Source organism: Hydra vulgaris, chromosome 04 (genome assembly GCF_038396675.1).
Source record: "Hydra vulgaris chromosome 04, alternate assembly HydraT2T_AEP".
Lineage (NCBI taxonomy): Eukaryota > Metazoa > Cnidaria > Hydrozoa > Anthoathecata > Hydridae > Hydra > Hydra vulgaris.
In genome coordinates this window covers 47527501-47545424 of record NC_088923.1, presented here as the reverse complement: position 1 = coordinate 47545424, position 17924 = coordinate 47527501, and the positions used below count along the sequence as shown (strand labels likewise).

At 27.5% G+C, this 17924-nt stretch overlaps 2 protein-coding genes across 2 annotated transcripts in view; one reads left to right on the top strand and one right to left on the bottom strand.

Moving 5' to 3' along the window:
- Nucleotides 1–348: 348 nt before the first annotated feature.
- The window catches only part of LOC100203033 (steroid 17-alpha-hydroxylase/17,20 lyase), a 39596-nt gene continuing 22020 nt past the window's right edge, over nucleotides 349–17924 (bottom strand). Inside the window, exon 3 of the mRNA XM_065796503.1 lies at nucleotides 349–1384. Coding sequence (XP_065652575.1) covers nucleotides 417–1384 — 968 coding nt within the window. The 3' untranslated portion in view covers nucleotides 349–416. The remainder of the gene's footprint in view (nucleotides 1385–17924) is intronic.
- Nucleotides 13201–14627, top strand: LOC136079854 (uncharacterized). The gene is made up of 2 exons (XM_065796504.1): nucleotides 13201–13534; nucleotides 13845–14627. The coding sequence occupies exons 1-2, from the start codon at nucleotides 13395–13397 to the stop codon at nucleotides 14620–14622; spliced, it is 918 nt and encodes a 305-aa protein (XP_065652576.1). The 5' UTR covers nucleotides 13201–13394; the 3' UTR covers nucleotides 14623–14627.

Sequence of the window (17924 nt, the reverse complement as noted above, 5' to 3'; positions counted from 1 at the left end):
TCCTGTAAGTATCGATCGACTTGCCTATATATATATATATATATATATATATATATATATATATATATATATATATATATATATATATATATATATATATATATATATATATAATATATATATATATATATATATATATATATATATGTATATATATATGTATATATATATGTATATATATATATATATATATATATATATATATATATATATATATATATATATATATATATATATATGCAATTCCATCGTTACATACCGGACATTTTGATTTATATATAAAAATATATACAAAAGTAATTTTAATATTTAAAAAAAAATTCTACGACGCTACTAATGGTAATGATATTAATTACGTAACTTTTTATTCAAAGTTTTTGAAATGATTTCTTTATAAAAAAACGTGCCGTTTAATTTTAATTTCTTGGAATAACCATAACTTTAAATTCAAAAGGATTGCGAGTTATGCCAGATTCACCATTTAAGTTTGGTAAGTCTTCTTCAGCTGGTTTTTCGAACCGATAATCTTTTACTAACCGTGATATAAATACAAACAACTCTATTTTTGCTAATGTTTCTCCCAAACAACTACGCGGTCCACTTGAAAATGGTAAGTACGCTTCACCAAGTTTCAAACTAAATTCACCAGATTTTTCCAGCCAACGTTCTGGATAAAAACTCATGGCATTATTCCAATGATTTTCATCGTGATGTATGCTCCACAAATTTGTTAATATAAAAGCACCCCTTGGAACAGGTTTACCACAAATGCTACTGCTTTCCATTGCTTTATGAGCTACACCCAAAGGTGCTACTGAAGACAGTCTAAGTGTTTCATGAATTGCAGCTTGCATCAAATGAAGCATAGGGCGATCGCTTAAACATGGATAGCGATTTCCGGATGTTATCTTTAAAATTTCATAATAAAGTTTATTTTGATATTCTGGCCAATGCAACATATAAACAATAAACCAAAGAACAGTGTTTGACGACGTTTCTGATCCAGCAATTATAAAATCGTTTAAAAGAAACTCAATGTTATCATCTGTGATTTTCTCGTGTGAATCGTTCTCCAATGCTGAATTTAAAGAGACTTTTATTAAGGAATCAGTCACATCGCGTAAATTGTTTTCATCATAAGAATTTCGGTGTTCTTGAAGTTTCCGTTTTAAAATCGGATCACGAAGTCTAATTATTTCATAAATATTTCTTGAAGCCGCTGAAGGAAAAAAATGCAACCATGGTATAGAAGATATAAGACTGGTTGCACTAGATACTTTAACAGACAAATTTGAATATTTTATGATATCTTGAAATTCTTGATCATTTTCATCATAGCGATGATTAAAAAGTATTGTGCAAATTATGTTGAGAGTACTAAACTCTAAAAAAAAAAACATTTTTCTAATTGTAATTAAATAATTTTCAAAATTATGATAAAAGTAATTTTCATTTATTTTTTAACATCATATCATCATATAGCAAATATTAATGGAACAAAACAATATGAGAGCAGGGCCACAAGATGACGGGACAATTTATTCTAAAGCCCCTAATGATTTAGGGTCCTCAAATACTTCTTAAATACTTATTTTAAATACTTGCTAAATATCAAAAAGTCTAAGCAATCATATTTGCAATGGGATTGTATAAATGACATTTAGATTTTAGAGTTTCACAATTTAATTTTGCCCCAGGGCCCTGAGACAGCGTGGAACGGCCCTGTATGAAAGTATGAAAATCACAAGTATAGAATAAACAAAAACAAAATTAACGAAATAACCGAAAATTTAATTAGGTATAAATATTGCTAACACAAAATAAATTATATAAAACTTTAAGAAGTAAACAAAAAGGTAGGTACCATGTTAATGTTGTAGTAGTACATGCTATTGTTATAAAGTGAACAAACAAAAATTAAAGATGGAAAAAATTAAATCAAATAAATAGATATAAGGATTTATACCTAGTTATTCGATTATGAATCTAAAACTAAAAACTAAATACTACATAAATTTGTGTGCAACAACTTAATCGATACAAACTTTAATAAATTGAATCATCATTAAACAACTGAAGCACAAATAATAACAGGTTTAAACATATAAACATAATGAGTTACAGTTAAGATACATTTAAGCTAAAAAAAAGTTAACTTAAAAAATTTTTTTATATATATATACATATATTTATATATATATATATATATATATATATATATATATATATATATATATATATATATATATATATATATATATATATATATATATATATATATATATATATATATATATTCATGACAACTAATAAATAACTATATAAAATAAAGAACAACTTGGTAAGCCAAATATTCAAGTTATTACCAAGTATCTAGTTATTGCATCAAAAAACTTATGCAAGGCATAATAGTTAAGATTAATAAATTGCAAAATTTCTCAATAAATCACAAAACAAAAAAAAATGCTAAAAAAAGAGAATAAATTTGAGATAATAATGAAAGAAATAAAATAGTTACACACCATTTGTTAATAAAAAACTAACTTGATAGTTTTTTTTTTTTTTTTTCCAAGCTCTTTAATTTGTTTTTCTATAAACTCAACCTCATAATTAATTTCAATACTTTTTCTTTTTAGCCTATTCTCTTTGTAACTCAGGTTACTTTTTTTTCCTGCAAGTTCCATTCATTCATAACCTCATTTTCCATCATTAAAATAGTTTATTTTGCAATCTTTTTGATGTCAGCTGTGATATCATCACTTTTTGTTCTTGCTCTGTTTTTCTTTCTCTTTTTTAGGGTTATCCAACTTAGTTATATATTTTTTTAGGCTGATCGAAAAGTTTTGGTGCTATGATTTGAACTGTGTGCGGTTTTAAATCATTGATAATTAGATGGTGTTTTACGATTCTCTGGGAGATAATACTTAAAGGTGCATGTTTGTTTTAACAGAAGAGTTGTTCATGCTAAATCCACGCTCAACAGCAGCCTGGCCATGACTAAGTGTTAAAATTAATCTAACAACAAAAGACCATTCGATGTACACCTTAAATAAGGCTTTAAGGCATCAAGGATATCTGGTTTTGCAATAACTTCAAGCAACTTTATTAGTATTTCCTTTACATCAAAGTATAATGGATTATTGGTATTTGTTAAGAAAAGGTCTCATAGCTTTTATGTTTTGGGTGTTTGGATTTAGGTAAGACATTCCAGAAAGAAACCAAACTTTTCAAACTTTTCCACTCTTTCATCAACCCGTTAATCACCGTTTTCTTTTCAACTCACGTAAAATGTAAAACAAATATCATTTAGAAACACTTTGAATCATATGCAGTCTTATTAGTTCTCTTTTCTTTCTTTTTAAGGATTCACTTCCCCCCCCAGACTCTTATTTTGTTCCTAGAATCGCTCCAAGTTATGTTTATATAAAATGCAAACAGATATATATATATATATTTGAATAATATATCATTGTACAGTTAAATCCTTTTATTGTTGTATGTCAAAAAACATATATACAAATTGTTTCTTTTTTCTCTTGATACTTTTGTATCAGTCAGCGAGTCAGATGTTTCACAGTGAATGTGTTTGTCTCACTATAATTGCCAGTAACTAAATGTCATCAAAATTTGATTGTCCCAAGCATGTGAACTTATGTTTTGAAAAGAAGTTATAAGGGTAGACAAAAGAATCAGTAACATAGTAATAGACTTCTCTCATGTGTTAATAAGAGAATGTAAAGTAGTTTCACTCAAACTGGTACTGAATTCATCAAAAAATTTTAGATTAACAGTTTAGCTCGATATTTGGTATAGCTTTGCTACTTCCAAAATTTTAAGAATATCCCTGAAATGAGTCAATAAGTCTTAGTGTAAAGTATGATTTAAGAAACTTGATCCCAAATAATGAACATTTACACAGCTTCTATCAACATCCCAGAATCTAATACAAATATCCATTTCAGAACTTTGGGTGACCTCATTAAAAGAATAGACATGGATATCTGATATTTAAAGTTTCTTAGTGGATAGCTAGTTGATTTCCGTCTTAGTAGTATCAAGTTTTTTGAAACACAAGTTGAAAAGACAGATGGTAAGTAACTTGTCTGTTTTGGTTTTGCAAAGAATCTATTCATTTTCTTAATTCTATACTGTGCTTTGCTCCTTTTGCATGGTCTGTCAAGGCAGAGTGCCCACTTGAAGAGAGTTCTATTGATCTGTGGCTACATATCTTGCTATAGCATCATCTTTAAGATCTTTCTTTAGTCAATCTTTAAAATTATCGCTCAACCAGTTATCTTCAAACTAAGATTCTTGACTTTTTTACTTTTAACTAATTCCATATTTTAACTAATTCCATATTTAACTTTTACCTAATTCTATATTTATACTAACTAAAATAACAATGGTAAATTTGAAAAATAAAAGTTTAAAAGGAATAAATATTGTTAGTAAGATTTAAAAAACCTTAAAAAATCAATAATTAAACAAAAATTAAGCTACTAAAGAGCCAATTTTTTAGGGGAAAAAAAGTTTTTCCAGTTTTTCCAGCATTAATGCTGCTCAAAGCATACATTCTCCAGTTTTTCCAGCATGTTTTTTAAAAAACAGCCTTTTTTACAGTTTTTCCAGCAGAGTGGACACCTTATAATATATGAACTATAGTTCATGTATTATAGACAATATCATATTTTATACAAATAATATATTAACATATTATATAACATTTAATATATTTCTTGCTTTAGAAAATATAATATATTATATTGTATAATATATCATTGCATTTGTAATAATATTGCCTTCCTCCTCCTCTCTTCTCATATATTCCCTTCTCATGCTCCATACCAGTGCTGCACTAGATTTTAAATGGAAAAAAAAAACATTCTCTCTAACATGTCATGAATATTTAAGGCATCATGTTAAAGATTAATATGATATCCACGCATAGCTATAGAGCGCCACTCAAATTACACTTTGTTTTCTAATGATATATTGCCAAAACAAGTTTAAAAAATAAACATTAGAAAATGAGTTTAAAATTAATTAAACTTTTCCAAAAAAAGTTTTTTTATGTTTAGAAAAAAAAGTGTTGTTTTAACATTATACTTCCAATTAGAAGGTTATCACTTTTTTTTTTTATGTTAATTCACCTCCCAAGGCCAAGTAGACCATTACAGTCAAGGAGGCTACTTTTAATTGTTGTTACAACTCTCAACTCTATAACTTCAAAACACAAACTTTGATCAACAAGGTCTGTTGTGTTTTAAAAAAAGTTTACGCTTTTTAATATGACCGGTGTACTAACAAAATATTTGAAATTGTAATTACTCAAAAAATGTTTTTCTACTTTTAATAGAAAAGTACATTAAAGTATATGTTTAAAGTTGTTTATAACTTATTTTAAACAAATGTCATCAGGATGACATTTGTTGAAAAAGTAATTAGATTTAGTACGATTTTAATTTTTTTTTTAATCTAAAATTAAAAAAAACAAATACTAAATTGTTAAAAAAACCTTTTTTAAAAACCTATTTTTAATATTTGTATATTTTATTTATTCATAATTCAAGAAACCATTAAAAAACCATAATTCTAATAAGAGAATTCATTAAAAATGATCTTATTTGTGTTTTTAGATTAAATAAAACTAAAACTTGCATAACTTTTATTAAATAAAGTTTTGAGATAAAATTCAAAAAAGAAATATTCCAAATTTTATTTAAACAAACTTTTTTGCACCGATGTCAAATATTAACTACCAGCAGCCATTTTCACTTCCCTTTGTTAAACTAATAGAGAATTTAAGTGACAGTTAAAAAAAAAAACTCTAAACACCTGCTTTCAAAATGGAGAGAAATGGTATTCTAATCCTGCCTTTAAGCCTCCGTATATTAACTGTTTCGTTAACTTTTTCAGTTAAATATTTTCTGTTAGCCGGCTTCATTAACTAGTTTTTGTGCTGTTTTTCTCATCACATATAAACCTTGAAATGCCAACAGTTAATGATAGTGTTTATTTGGTAAATGGCAGCCAGCCATTTACACACTTTTTTAAATTTAATTAAAACACATTACAATACGAAAAACTCTAAGAGTTTGTATCTACTTTACACTTTAATTCATTTTTTTTAATTTTATGTGCATACCTCCACACTTGTACGGGTTACACATTTTCTCATAACTCTATTTTCTTTAATTTTAACAAACAGATTAAAATATTAAAACTGAGTAATTTTATTGTAACACATTTCAACAAATCACAATCTTCTTATTATACCAAAGTGGAGGTTTATTGTACCAAAGTATACTACATAAATTACATATAACTACATTAAAAACATTTAGTACATTAAGTACTTATATTAACTCCAAAATGAGTAATGACACTGTGTACCTTGTACTTTGCCCTTTCTTATTTAGAAATTAACAAATAATTATTCAAACACTAATTTACCTAAGTTCATTTTAAAAGTTTCAACAAACTTTTAAAATGAACTTTTCCCAGGCTAAAATGAACTTTTAGTAGAAAGCATACAAAAAATGTTATTCAACTTTTTAATTATAATATTTTAATATTCTCTAAAAACAAAACAAAATCAACAATATTTCAAAAAGCATCTAAAAATAAGTCTTAAAATTATTTAAAAGAAACTGCTACACAAATACTTTTATTTATATATATACTTGTATTATTTTTTGGCTATTTTTGTAAAAAATTTTGCCTAGCTTTTTCTAATTATGCTTGGTATAATTTTAACAGAGAAATTTAACCTCCAAATTTAACCTATAAATTTAACAGAGAAATGTAACCTCCAAAGGGCTTTGTCTCAGACTATATACAAAGCTTTATTGCTCATCCAATCCATGTTTTGTTGCTACAGTTGTGTATGATTATGTAATTTGAAAGCATGGACTGGGTAGACCAAAAAACTAACTCAAAATATCAAAATTGTTTCTTCTAAGTAGCACTTGATATATTCAACTAAAAAATTCATCTTTTTTAAAGTAATCTCTTTGTAAAGTAATTATTCGAGGGAGGGAGGGGGTAAGACCATGTTGCTACCTAGGCCACAACATGGGGATTTTATCAAGTGCTTGTTATAAAATATTCCATTTAACATGTGCCTATTAAAAAAATAATATTGTTAATTTTTTACCAGTAAATGTTAAAAAATTAACAATTTAATTCTTTAACAGCCGGCTGTTAAAGAATTGTTAAAAAATATTAAAAAGTAACAATATTAATTCTTTTCATTGCCATTTACCAATTAAACACTATCAACAACTGTTGGCATTGCAAGGTTTAGATAAAAAAACAGCACTAAAACTAGTTAATGGAGCTCGCTAATGGAGAAAATTTAACTGAAAAAATTAACGAAACAGTCAATATATGGAGGTTTAAAGGCAGGATTAGAATACCATTTATCTCTCTCCATTTTGAAAGCAGCTGTTTAGTTTTTTTTTAACCATCACTTAAATTCTCCCTTAGTTTAACAGAGGACCCACAAGCTATTTGTGAATATATGTAATAACATCTGGTTAAAATAATTCATTATTAACTAATATTTTTTTCCAGATGTAATTACATCTAAAAAAAATCCTATATGTAATTACATTTGGTTAAAATAATGATGTAAATATATCTGTAAAATCCAAAGATGTAGTTGCACAGATGTTATTACACTTTGATAATTTAAACGATGTAACTACATCTGTAATATTCGTTTAATTTTTGCACAGATGTTATTTAACACCTATAAAGCTTCAGATGTTGTTGGACAGATGTTATTAGACATCAATGAAATTTCAGATGTTGTTGGACAGATGTTATTATACCTCTTTATATTTACAGATGTTGTTGGACAGATGGTATTAGACATGGCAAAAACTGATTTTGTTACCCTGAACCGTGATAACTTTATAATATAATCCTTTTTTGAATTTTGACAGACACACATACATATATATATTATTAGATATATTATATATGTATATATTACTTTAAAACATCAAGAAGTTTCAATATTTATAGTTTTTTTTTTCAATATTAACAAGTTTGTTTTAATTTTAATAGTTTTATTATTAGAGAAATTTTTGCTGGGTTATAAATACAAACATCATCAGCTTATTAAACATTATAATTTTTAACCATTATTAAGGTTACTAGTTAAATGGTTTCTTTTGCTTTTAAATTTAAGAAATAGCGCCCAAAACATAGTTTTGACACATTGGCCTTTCTCAAGATTAATCTGGCTGTTTCATGCAAAGCAAATGTTCTATTTTTATTACCTTCAATATTATATAAAATTTCTCTAATTTGGTATTAACAGCCTTCAGATAACTAAATTTACTTCTGCCATTCTGCCTAACAAACAAATATAAATTTGAGTTTATTTTATTGTTGACTTTAAAAATTGCTGTTTTACTTTTAACCAGCTGATAGTTTATTGCAAGGTTTAACAGAGAGATGTAAATACAGCTGCAGGTTTTTTTTTTTAAAGAAATTCTCAAATAATCAAAGTGGCACACTTCTCAGAGAAGCAAAACTGAATTTTTTTTTAAAAATAATATCTTATTTTTTTGAATTAAATTTTTAAATCTTTATATGTGTGCATATAAGCGTGTGTGACATGCATTGTGCATCATCAGCTTATTAAATATTGCAATAATTTATAACCCTTATAGTTTACATAAAATTGTTACTATTGACGCAGTGATTGAATGGATGACTTTTAAATTTAAAAAGTGGCATCCAAAACACAGTTTTGATATAAATAAACAAAATAAACAAAACATAAAAAAACACTAATAAACAAAACAAAATAAAATTTAAAATTTTCCCTTGCAAAGCCTAAAGTTAAATGAAAAATAAAAATAACACATTAAGTTTAATGAAAATCACAGTGTAAAAGAGCTTAAGATCTCCTACTTCTGTTTTTTAAATAAGTTTAGCATTGCGTCATTTATGGACGATCCATTTAATGTTCTTGTTTTTTCCTAAATAATATCTTCTTTGCATAAGGTTTTATTAAATACTAATGCAGATTGATAAGGTTTCTGTTTGTTCATCCTCCTCTGATGCTGATGAATCGACATATTTACCTGCATTTTTGTTACACCTACATAATATTTGGAACAGTTGCATTTTATTATATAGTTTTCAGGCTGGCTGTTACTTGGTAGTTTTGATTTGTTTTTTGATGTTAGTAAAGATCTTAAATTTGGCCTTGACTTGAACTACAGGAAGATTATTGCATTCTGATGAAATTGTGTTTTTATTTTGTATTTTTTGATGAAATCTGTGTGTAATATTCCTCAATTGCTTTTTCAATGTACCTATTTAAAATAAACATGTCAGTTAAAAACTACAGATGGAGTAAGCTCTGTGGAGAAATCCTTTAAATATAGCGGTTAAAATATTCAAATCATGGAACAAAGATCACTTTGTACTTATATTTTCCTATCGTGCTATTTATAATGGTTATATCGAGAAAGTTAAGCATTTTTGTCTTGTTTTCAATTTTGATTGTGTATTGAATTGCAAGATGTTGTTGATTTAAAATATCTTGGAATTGTTTTGCTTGTTTGATGTTAGGAAATCTTGCATGACTATCATCAACGTACCGTAAAAATGATTTTAGATTAAGTGCAGGATTTATCGTCAATGCAATTTAAATCACATTATTTTCATGGAATTTTAGAAAAGACTGCGCACGAGTTGAGGCCTAAGTTCTTCGTTACGTGAATCTATGAAAATTTGTTACTCATAAAACTTTGTTATCATCAATGAAAATAACATTGATGTAAACAAAGTTTTATGAGTTGTTTTATTTCAGGTATACTTAGTTTTGTTAAGTTTTTATATGATAAACTGTTCGATTGTCCTAAAAGTAAAGAGATGGCTTCTTTTAATTGAATTGAAGGGTACAGATTTACAACATCAAAAGACACCTGAATCTCATCTATTACCCATCTAAGTTTGTGGTAAATTTAGATGTCAAACTAAAGGTTTGACATCTAAATTTATTCTTTGTGGTTACAGACAAAATTACACTTGATGTAAAAACCATTAAATTTAATTGAGGAAACTAATTAAATTTTATTGTTTTTTAAAAAACCACAAAAACACAAATTAGTAGACTGGATTTTTTTTGTTTAAAAAAAAAAATAAAAACATTCTGAATTTCTTAAAAATATTCAATATAGGTTAAACATGCAAGGAATGCTGCTATAACTAAGGGTTTTGTTTCGGGCAGGCAATCTATCAATTACAATTTTTTAGAGTTTTTAGACTTTTTCCAGTCTTCTAAACTAACTTTTTTAAAAACACACATACTTTTTTAAAAGAAAAATTTTTTTAATTTTAAAAATTTTTTAAAAAGACACATACACATACTTGAAAGTCATTTTCTCATTATTGATAAAATATATGTAGAATTCAATAAATACAGCCGCATAGAAACTTTTTGAAAAAATATGTATTTTAATATATATTAGTTAATATCGTTGCTGCAAAACAAGACTAACTTAAGTCATTTTTGCTGTTCTGAGAAAAAGGCATTTTAAGTTTTTAATTCATCACTGCGTTTGATCTTAAGGTGGTACACCAGGAAGAAAAATGACAAAAAAAAATTTTTTTTGATTTTTTTTTTTTTTAATTTTATGAAAGATTGACCCTTTAAGTTGACTTTTAAAAAAAACTTTCGACATACTTGCTTAAATATAAAGCTTAACTTTGACCTACTTGAGCCCCATTATCATATAAAACTCCCTAGCAACCTCATAGCAACAAGTTTTTAACTTGTTTTGGAAGTGATTTTGGACTTGTTTTTTCAATAGCAATTTTGAGATAAAAGAATAAAGTCATCAAGAAAGAATTGCTCTTGTTTTCCCGGTCTAAACTGCATTGATAGAAGTCACAAGCCTTATTAAACAGAGCACAAACATTCTTGTTGCTTATTTGATTTTTTTTTGTTAAGATGTCAAGTAAAAAAAATTTATTTAGAAAAGTTAAAAGAAAATGGAATGGATGTCATCCTAATAAAAATTATTCTACTGTTCAGCCTTTAATATCTCCATCTTCATTAGTTGTTCCAACTAGTCTCAGTGCTAAGAAACTAGTTACTGACAATAGTATTGAAAGTTTTGATGATAAACAAATTGATAACTATTTCGTTTTGATTAATTTTACCATATTAAAAAGTTTGATTTCAAAAACAGTTTGTCAGTGCTGTTATTCTCCTCTTTTAATTGAAGATAAATTAAGTCACAGAATGGGTTTTTCTCATTTACTCAATATGAACTGCTCAGCTTGTGGCTGGTCTACGTGTACTTACACTTCACTAAGAGTTTTATCAAAAAAGAAACCAGAAAAAAGTAAAAAAAAAACTTTTGAAGTAAATATGCGTGCAGTTATTGGTTTTCGAGAAATTGGTTGTGGATTTAGTTCTATGAAATCATTTTCTCGATGCATGAACTTAAATTGTTTGACACTGAATGGATTTCAAATAATTTGCCAAGATGTTATGACAGCTTACAAAAAAGTTGCAAATAATAGTATGAAAAAAGCTGCTACTGAGCTTCAAAATGGTGATGATACCAATGAACCATCAAAAATACGTGTTTCCATTGATGGTTCTTGGCAAAAACGTGGGCACATGTCATTGAATGGAGTAGTTACTGCATTATCTGGTGGTAAGTGTATTGATGTAGAAGTTCTCTCAAAACACTGCAAAGGTTGTGAAATTTGGGAAAAGAGAAAACATTCACCAAAGTTTGATTCTTGGAAAGTAGGACATGATTGTTCCATTAATCATCATAAATCTTCTGGAGCAATGGAATCTATTGGTGCAGTGAATATTTTCAAGCGATCTGTTCAAAAGAATAATTTGATTTATACGGAATATCTTGGTGATGGAGATACATCATCTTTTAACGATGTTTTATCTGCTGATCCTTATCATGAGTTTAAAGTGATACCAGAAAAACTGGAATGTGTTGGTCACGTCCAAAAAAGGTTGGGTACACGATTACGTAATTTGGTTAAAAAATACAAAGGAACAAAAACACCTATTTCTGGTAAAGGAAAGTTGACAGAAAAACTTATAAATTCAATGCAAAATTTTTATGGTATGGCTATTAGAGCCAATAAAGGAGATTTATACCAAATGAAAAAAGCAGTTTATGCTATACTCTTTCATTTTACTAGCTTTCCTGATAATGATTATCGACACCAATTTTGCCCTAGAACAACAACTAAAACATGGTGTAAGTACTGGAATAGTAGCAAGAAAAATATAACTTCATCTATGTCAATTCCACCATGGATAAAGACTTTAATTCTTCCTATTATCCAAGACCTACAAGCTGATGAGTTACTCAAAAAATGCCTGCATGGTGAAACTCAGAATGGTAATGAAGCATTAAACTCTTTGATATGGTCTCGTGTACCAAAAAACAACTTTGTAGGGAAAAATGTTCTTGAAATGGGTGTTCATTCAGCAGTGATCCATTACAATGATGGTGCAAATAGTGTCTTAAATGTACTAAAGTATTATGGTTTAATCGGTTCAGTAACTTGTAAAAAATGAATTTTAGCAAATATTGCTCGTGTTAAACAAATGAATTTAAAATTAAATAATGAAGGAAAAAGTAGAAGAAAATCTTTAAGATCAAATAAAATGGTTTCCCGTGATGCTGAACAGGATAAGAAAAAAGAATTTTATGTAGCTGGTGGTTTTTAGTAGTTTTAACACTTCAAAATGATCTATTCTTTTTTATTTCTTGTTTTTTTTGCATAAAGGTTTTTTTAGGGTTTTTTAAAATTCAAAACATGATAACTTAAGTACAGTTTATGTTTATGAGCTGAAATTTTCAGGAAATGTTTATTTAATATTGATGCTCCGGTTGACCCATGGGTTTTTCTTGGATTTGGTTAGATAAAAAGTTATTGCTATAAATCTATAGAGGAAGTCAAAAATTTTTAATTTTTTTAGTAAATTCGTGATAAAAAGAGTAATTTTCAAAAAATTTAAAAATGCATGGGTTAAACGGTATATATTAAGTTGTTTTATAACTGTATCGATTTTTAATCCATAATCTTTTCACTAGATAAAGATATTATGTTTTGAAATACAGCCTTTGTTGTTCTTTTTTCCGCCATTATGCATTTTTAATAAGTTTTAAAATTTATCTTTTTAAATAAAAATAATACCCCGTTCATACTGACGATAAAACACGTTTTAATTGTCGTATTTTAAACGCGTTTTACATTTTACTATTCTCATCAAATTTAAAATTGGTTTTAATTAAAACACGCAACGTTAAAAGTTGTTTTAATAAAACAACGTCGCGAGGTTGTTTTAATTGCGTTTTATTACCCTGAACTGTTTTTAAATGGCGGAGGAAAAAGCTGTTGCTGAAGAAAAAGTTAAATCTAGAAAGAGAGCTAGACATTGGGATGATGAGGAAACAAAAATACTAATTAGTAAATGGTCAGAAGATAATATCCAAGAAAAGTTGAAGTCATGCACAAGGTTTTGTTTTGTTTTTTTCAGTTAAGTTGGATCAAATTGAAATAACTTGTTAAATAAAATCAAACCACTCGTTACTAAATAGTTTAAATAAATCACAAATAGACAAGAAGTGATTACGAATTACATTAATATTGAATAAACAAGGAAATGAATGTTTATAAATTGTACTTTTTACAACAAGATATTTATTTCTCTTTGATAGTTAGCACAATATATATATATATATATATATATATATATATATATATATATATATATATATATATATATATATATATATATATATAACTTCATATTTTTTGGATTTTAGAAAAGGAAAAATTTGGGAGGAAATTTTGCTATTCTTGCAAGCTTCTGGATATGAAGACAGAGATAAAGAGATGTGTAAAACAAGAATTCACACATTGACAAGTGCATATCGCAATTATATTGATAATAAACGAAATACAAGTGGGACTGGTCCTTCCAAAAAACCATCCTGCTTTGATGAAATTAATAAGGTTCTTAGTGACAAACCAACCACATTACCAACTTTTTTGAAAAGTTCCTCAGGCATGAATGTTATTATTGAAAAAACTGCAGAAGTGAATAATTTTAATAATTGTGTTAATGAGTTAGTAAACTTTGAACATATAGACATTGAAACTACTCCGTCAAGTTCTAAATCTGAAGAGTTGGTAAAAAAAGATAATAGTTTTTACTTTAAAAAATCCAAAAAGAAAAAATCAAGAAGTGAGGTAATGTTTGAACAATTAAATGCCACTGTTAATAAATTTATGACCTCTCAGGCTGATATTGATCATAAAATTTTAGAAAGTATTTTAGAAAACCACAAACAAGAAGAATCATGTGTTATATTAAAAGTTCGTCAAGTTGAAGATTTATATTTTATTGAAATAGAACTTTCATTGGCAGATTTGACACTAGAAAAACTTACTTGCACAATAAAAGAGGAATTTTCAGTTCAAGATAATGCATCTTTATTGATTACCAAGTTACCAAATGTACTTATCCGAAATGATAAGGATGTTAAACGTCTTAAAAGTGGGACTGAGATAGAGTTTTTAATTATGATTAAAAAAATGTGAAGCAATTTCTTTGTTTTGTTATTTTTTTCTCAAAATAAAATAAACCATGCCTTTTACAACATTGTTTGAAAAAAATCATTTACAACTAAACAGTTGTAAAATAATGTTTTTTTATGGAATTTCTAATAAACTCAGCTTTATTGTCAAGTTCAATGCAACTGTGGTTTAATATAGGGTTTACTAAGTCAATTTCTGTTTGTTCAATCCATTCATTTAAATACTTTTGCTTTGTCAAAGTACAGAAGTTATGTAGTATACAACATGTTGTAACAATATTGACTGTGTGTTCAACTGTTGTATCTAATCTCTTTAAAAGACATTGAAATCGACCTTTTAATCTTCCAAATCCATTCTCCACCACCACACGACATTTACTAAGAGAAACGTTAAACTTTGCTTCTTCTATACTAAGATTTCCACGATCTGAGTAAGGTTTCATAAGCCAATTTTTAAGGGGATATGCTGAATCACCAAGGATAAGAGGACCAATTTCAATATTATCAATTATTTTAGATAAGTTTGTAGGTAAAAAGGTTCTAGCCAGACACTCTTTATATAAGGGAGAATTTTTAAAAACCCTTGAATCGTGTGATTTGCCAGTCCACCCTACAAAAATATCTCTAAATAAATACTTGCTGTCTACCAATCCCTGTAAAATAATGGAGTGATATTCTTTTCTGTTTATATAGTCCTCTGAATTTTTATGAGGAGCCTTTATTCTTATGTGACATCCATCAACTGCTCCAACTACTTGTGGAAAACCATATAATTTTTCAAAACTTACTATAATCTCCATTGTTTCTTCCCTTGAGGGTAAGGAAATGTATTTCTTCATTAAGTTATCAACAAAATGTTTACAAATTCTGTGAACTATTGTACAAACAGTTGATTTTCCTAAGCCAAATAAAGTGGCTATTGTTCGGTAATCTGCAGATCCACTTAAAAAGTAAAGTGTCACAGCTAACTTCATTTCTAAAGGCAAAGATTTACGAAAGTTAGTGCCTTGTATAGGCATAAAAGGTGAAACTTCCTTGCACAGATAATTAAAGGCTGCTTTAGACATTCTTATGTTTTTTATCCAATCATCTTCGTTCCAACAGTTTACCATTGTTTCGTACCAAAAGCTTTGACTGCGAGGTTTAGTCCAAATTTTTCTGTAAACCGCAAAATTATAAGCAGTAATACAGTTTATCAGTATGTGCTGCAATTGCAGTCTTCTTTTTTTCCTTGATATGTACAATAATACTCGTAACTTCGAGATCAAGTTTTTCTTTGAGAGCGCCATTTTCGAACGTTAATATAAATACTAAAGAACGTTCAATCTGAACGCAAGAAAACTGAAAACATGTTTATTATAAAACTATGTTTACATTAAAACATGTTTATTTAAAACAGAATTTAGTGTGAACTGGGTATAATTATAACACTTTATTAAAACAAGTTTTCATCAAAAAGATACATTTTATATAATATTTCACAGTTTCATTTTTTCCCTGGTGTACCACCTTAATTAAACCAAATTGTTTTTAAAATACTTTTAGAATATATTATTATTTTTAATAATATAACAAATAAAAAATTGAAAATTTAAGTTTATGAGAAGCAACAATGCAAATGGACTTAAGATATTCTTAAAACTATATAAAATATGACAAAATTCTACAAATTAAATTGCCACTGCAAAACAAGACCATCTCAAGTCCGTTTTGGCAGTTCTGAGAAAAAAGACAGTTTTAAATTTAATCACTGCTTTTAATTTTTTTTGATTAAATCTATTTGTTTTCAGTTATTTATTATATGCATTAAGTATTTAAACCAAAAAAGTCTTTTTAGAATTATCCTAATTCCAAAAAATGGAATTAGGATAGTTTTGTTTTGCACCAACAATGTCTCTTAATTATTTTTTTAGGACATTTGAATTTTACTCATAGTTGCTCAAGTAACTCAAGTTGAATCTATTTTGGTTCCGCACTATGTGAGATGACTTTCGTGCAAAAAAAAAAAAGGATAGTTCTGCTTTGAAGCAACGATATTTTGCTGATCTATTGAGATGTCATAATAAATAAAAATCATTACAAAGTAAATGGTTGTAATAAAAACTAACCATTAAAGAGGTAACACTAAAAACAACATAATATAAATACAAAAAAAGGAGTGTCAAATGCTGACATAATCTATTTTGAAGATGGACCCTTACTTCAAAAGCATTTGCATTCTAAAGGTGCATTTAAAAGATGGCACTTGCCTCAGAAACTAAGGATCCGTGGTTCAAATCCCACCTCTAAGCAAGTTTTGCAACATTGGTTAGGAAGGAGGCGTGAACTTCCAATTAAATACTCATCCGCGGTGCTCTGTGATACAACCGTAAGAATTTCTTGGGGCACCTAAATAAAATTAAAAAAAAAGAAAAAAAAAGATGGACCCAAGTTTTTGTTGTCAGGTTATCACTGTCATCTCTATTAAGTACTTTTTTTGCCACTTCCCAACTCTTGTTGAAATTTGTTTATTTCCAGATATTCTTAAAATTTTTGATATTTCTAGAGCAATAAATATGGTTTTGGGATGCAACCAGTCAAAAGTAACTTGGTATGATTTGGAATGTTTAGTAGTACTGGAACTGACCCATTTTTATTTTATACTGTTTTTTTACTATTTTTTTTCTGGTGCTCAATACATCTTGATATAACTTCCTTTATAGTCTCAAGAAAATCCCTTATATGGACATTATAACTAATATTGAAACGTGATCTTAATGACTTGGAAAATTGGACCAAAATATAATAATCACTAAAATAATAATTATTTCTAGAAATCAGAAAAAGATGCAACTTTATGACTATGGGAGAGTGGATTAAGCTTGGCAGATACACCAGGCCAAACTACATTTACAATGCGCTTTTGGAACTTGTATAGAAGAGAAAGTGTATCATTAGAAGAACCAACCCAAACATGACAAAAATTATTCCACACATGGAAAAATAAGAGATTTGTAGAGGTAGAGGGTAGAATCCAGAAAAAGAAAATGGCAAGCAAAATAAAGAGAAGCAGATGCTAACTTTGCAATGGATTTTTTAATTGGTTGCTATGATGATAACCATAAGAGTGATAACCAAGATGTCAAGTAGAGGACTCAGTGAGAGGGTTGCCTTTTATCAATATCGGATAACCAATGAATAGTTATATTGATAGTTGTTTGCAATAAACAACCGAGTCTTGTTGGAGTTAAAGTAATACTCTTCCTGTTAACAGTATTGAATATCAATCCAAAGATCGTATCACGCATATGCATTTATTTTTCATTT

Coding starts and splice junctions, on each gene's coding strand:
- LOC136079854 (XM_065796504.1), top strand. CDS start 13,395: ATGGCGGAGGAAAAAGCTGTTGCTGAAGAAAAAGTTAAATCTAGAAAG. Junction 13,535..13,844: donor AAGTTGAAGTCATGCACAAG/GTTTTGTTTTGT, acceptor TTTGGATTTTAG/AAAAGGAAAAATTTGGGAGG.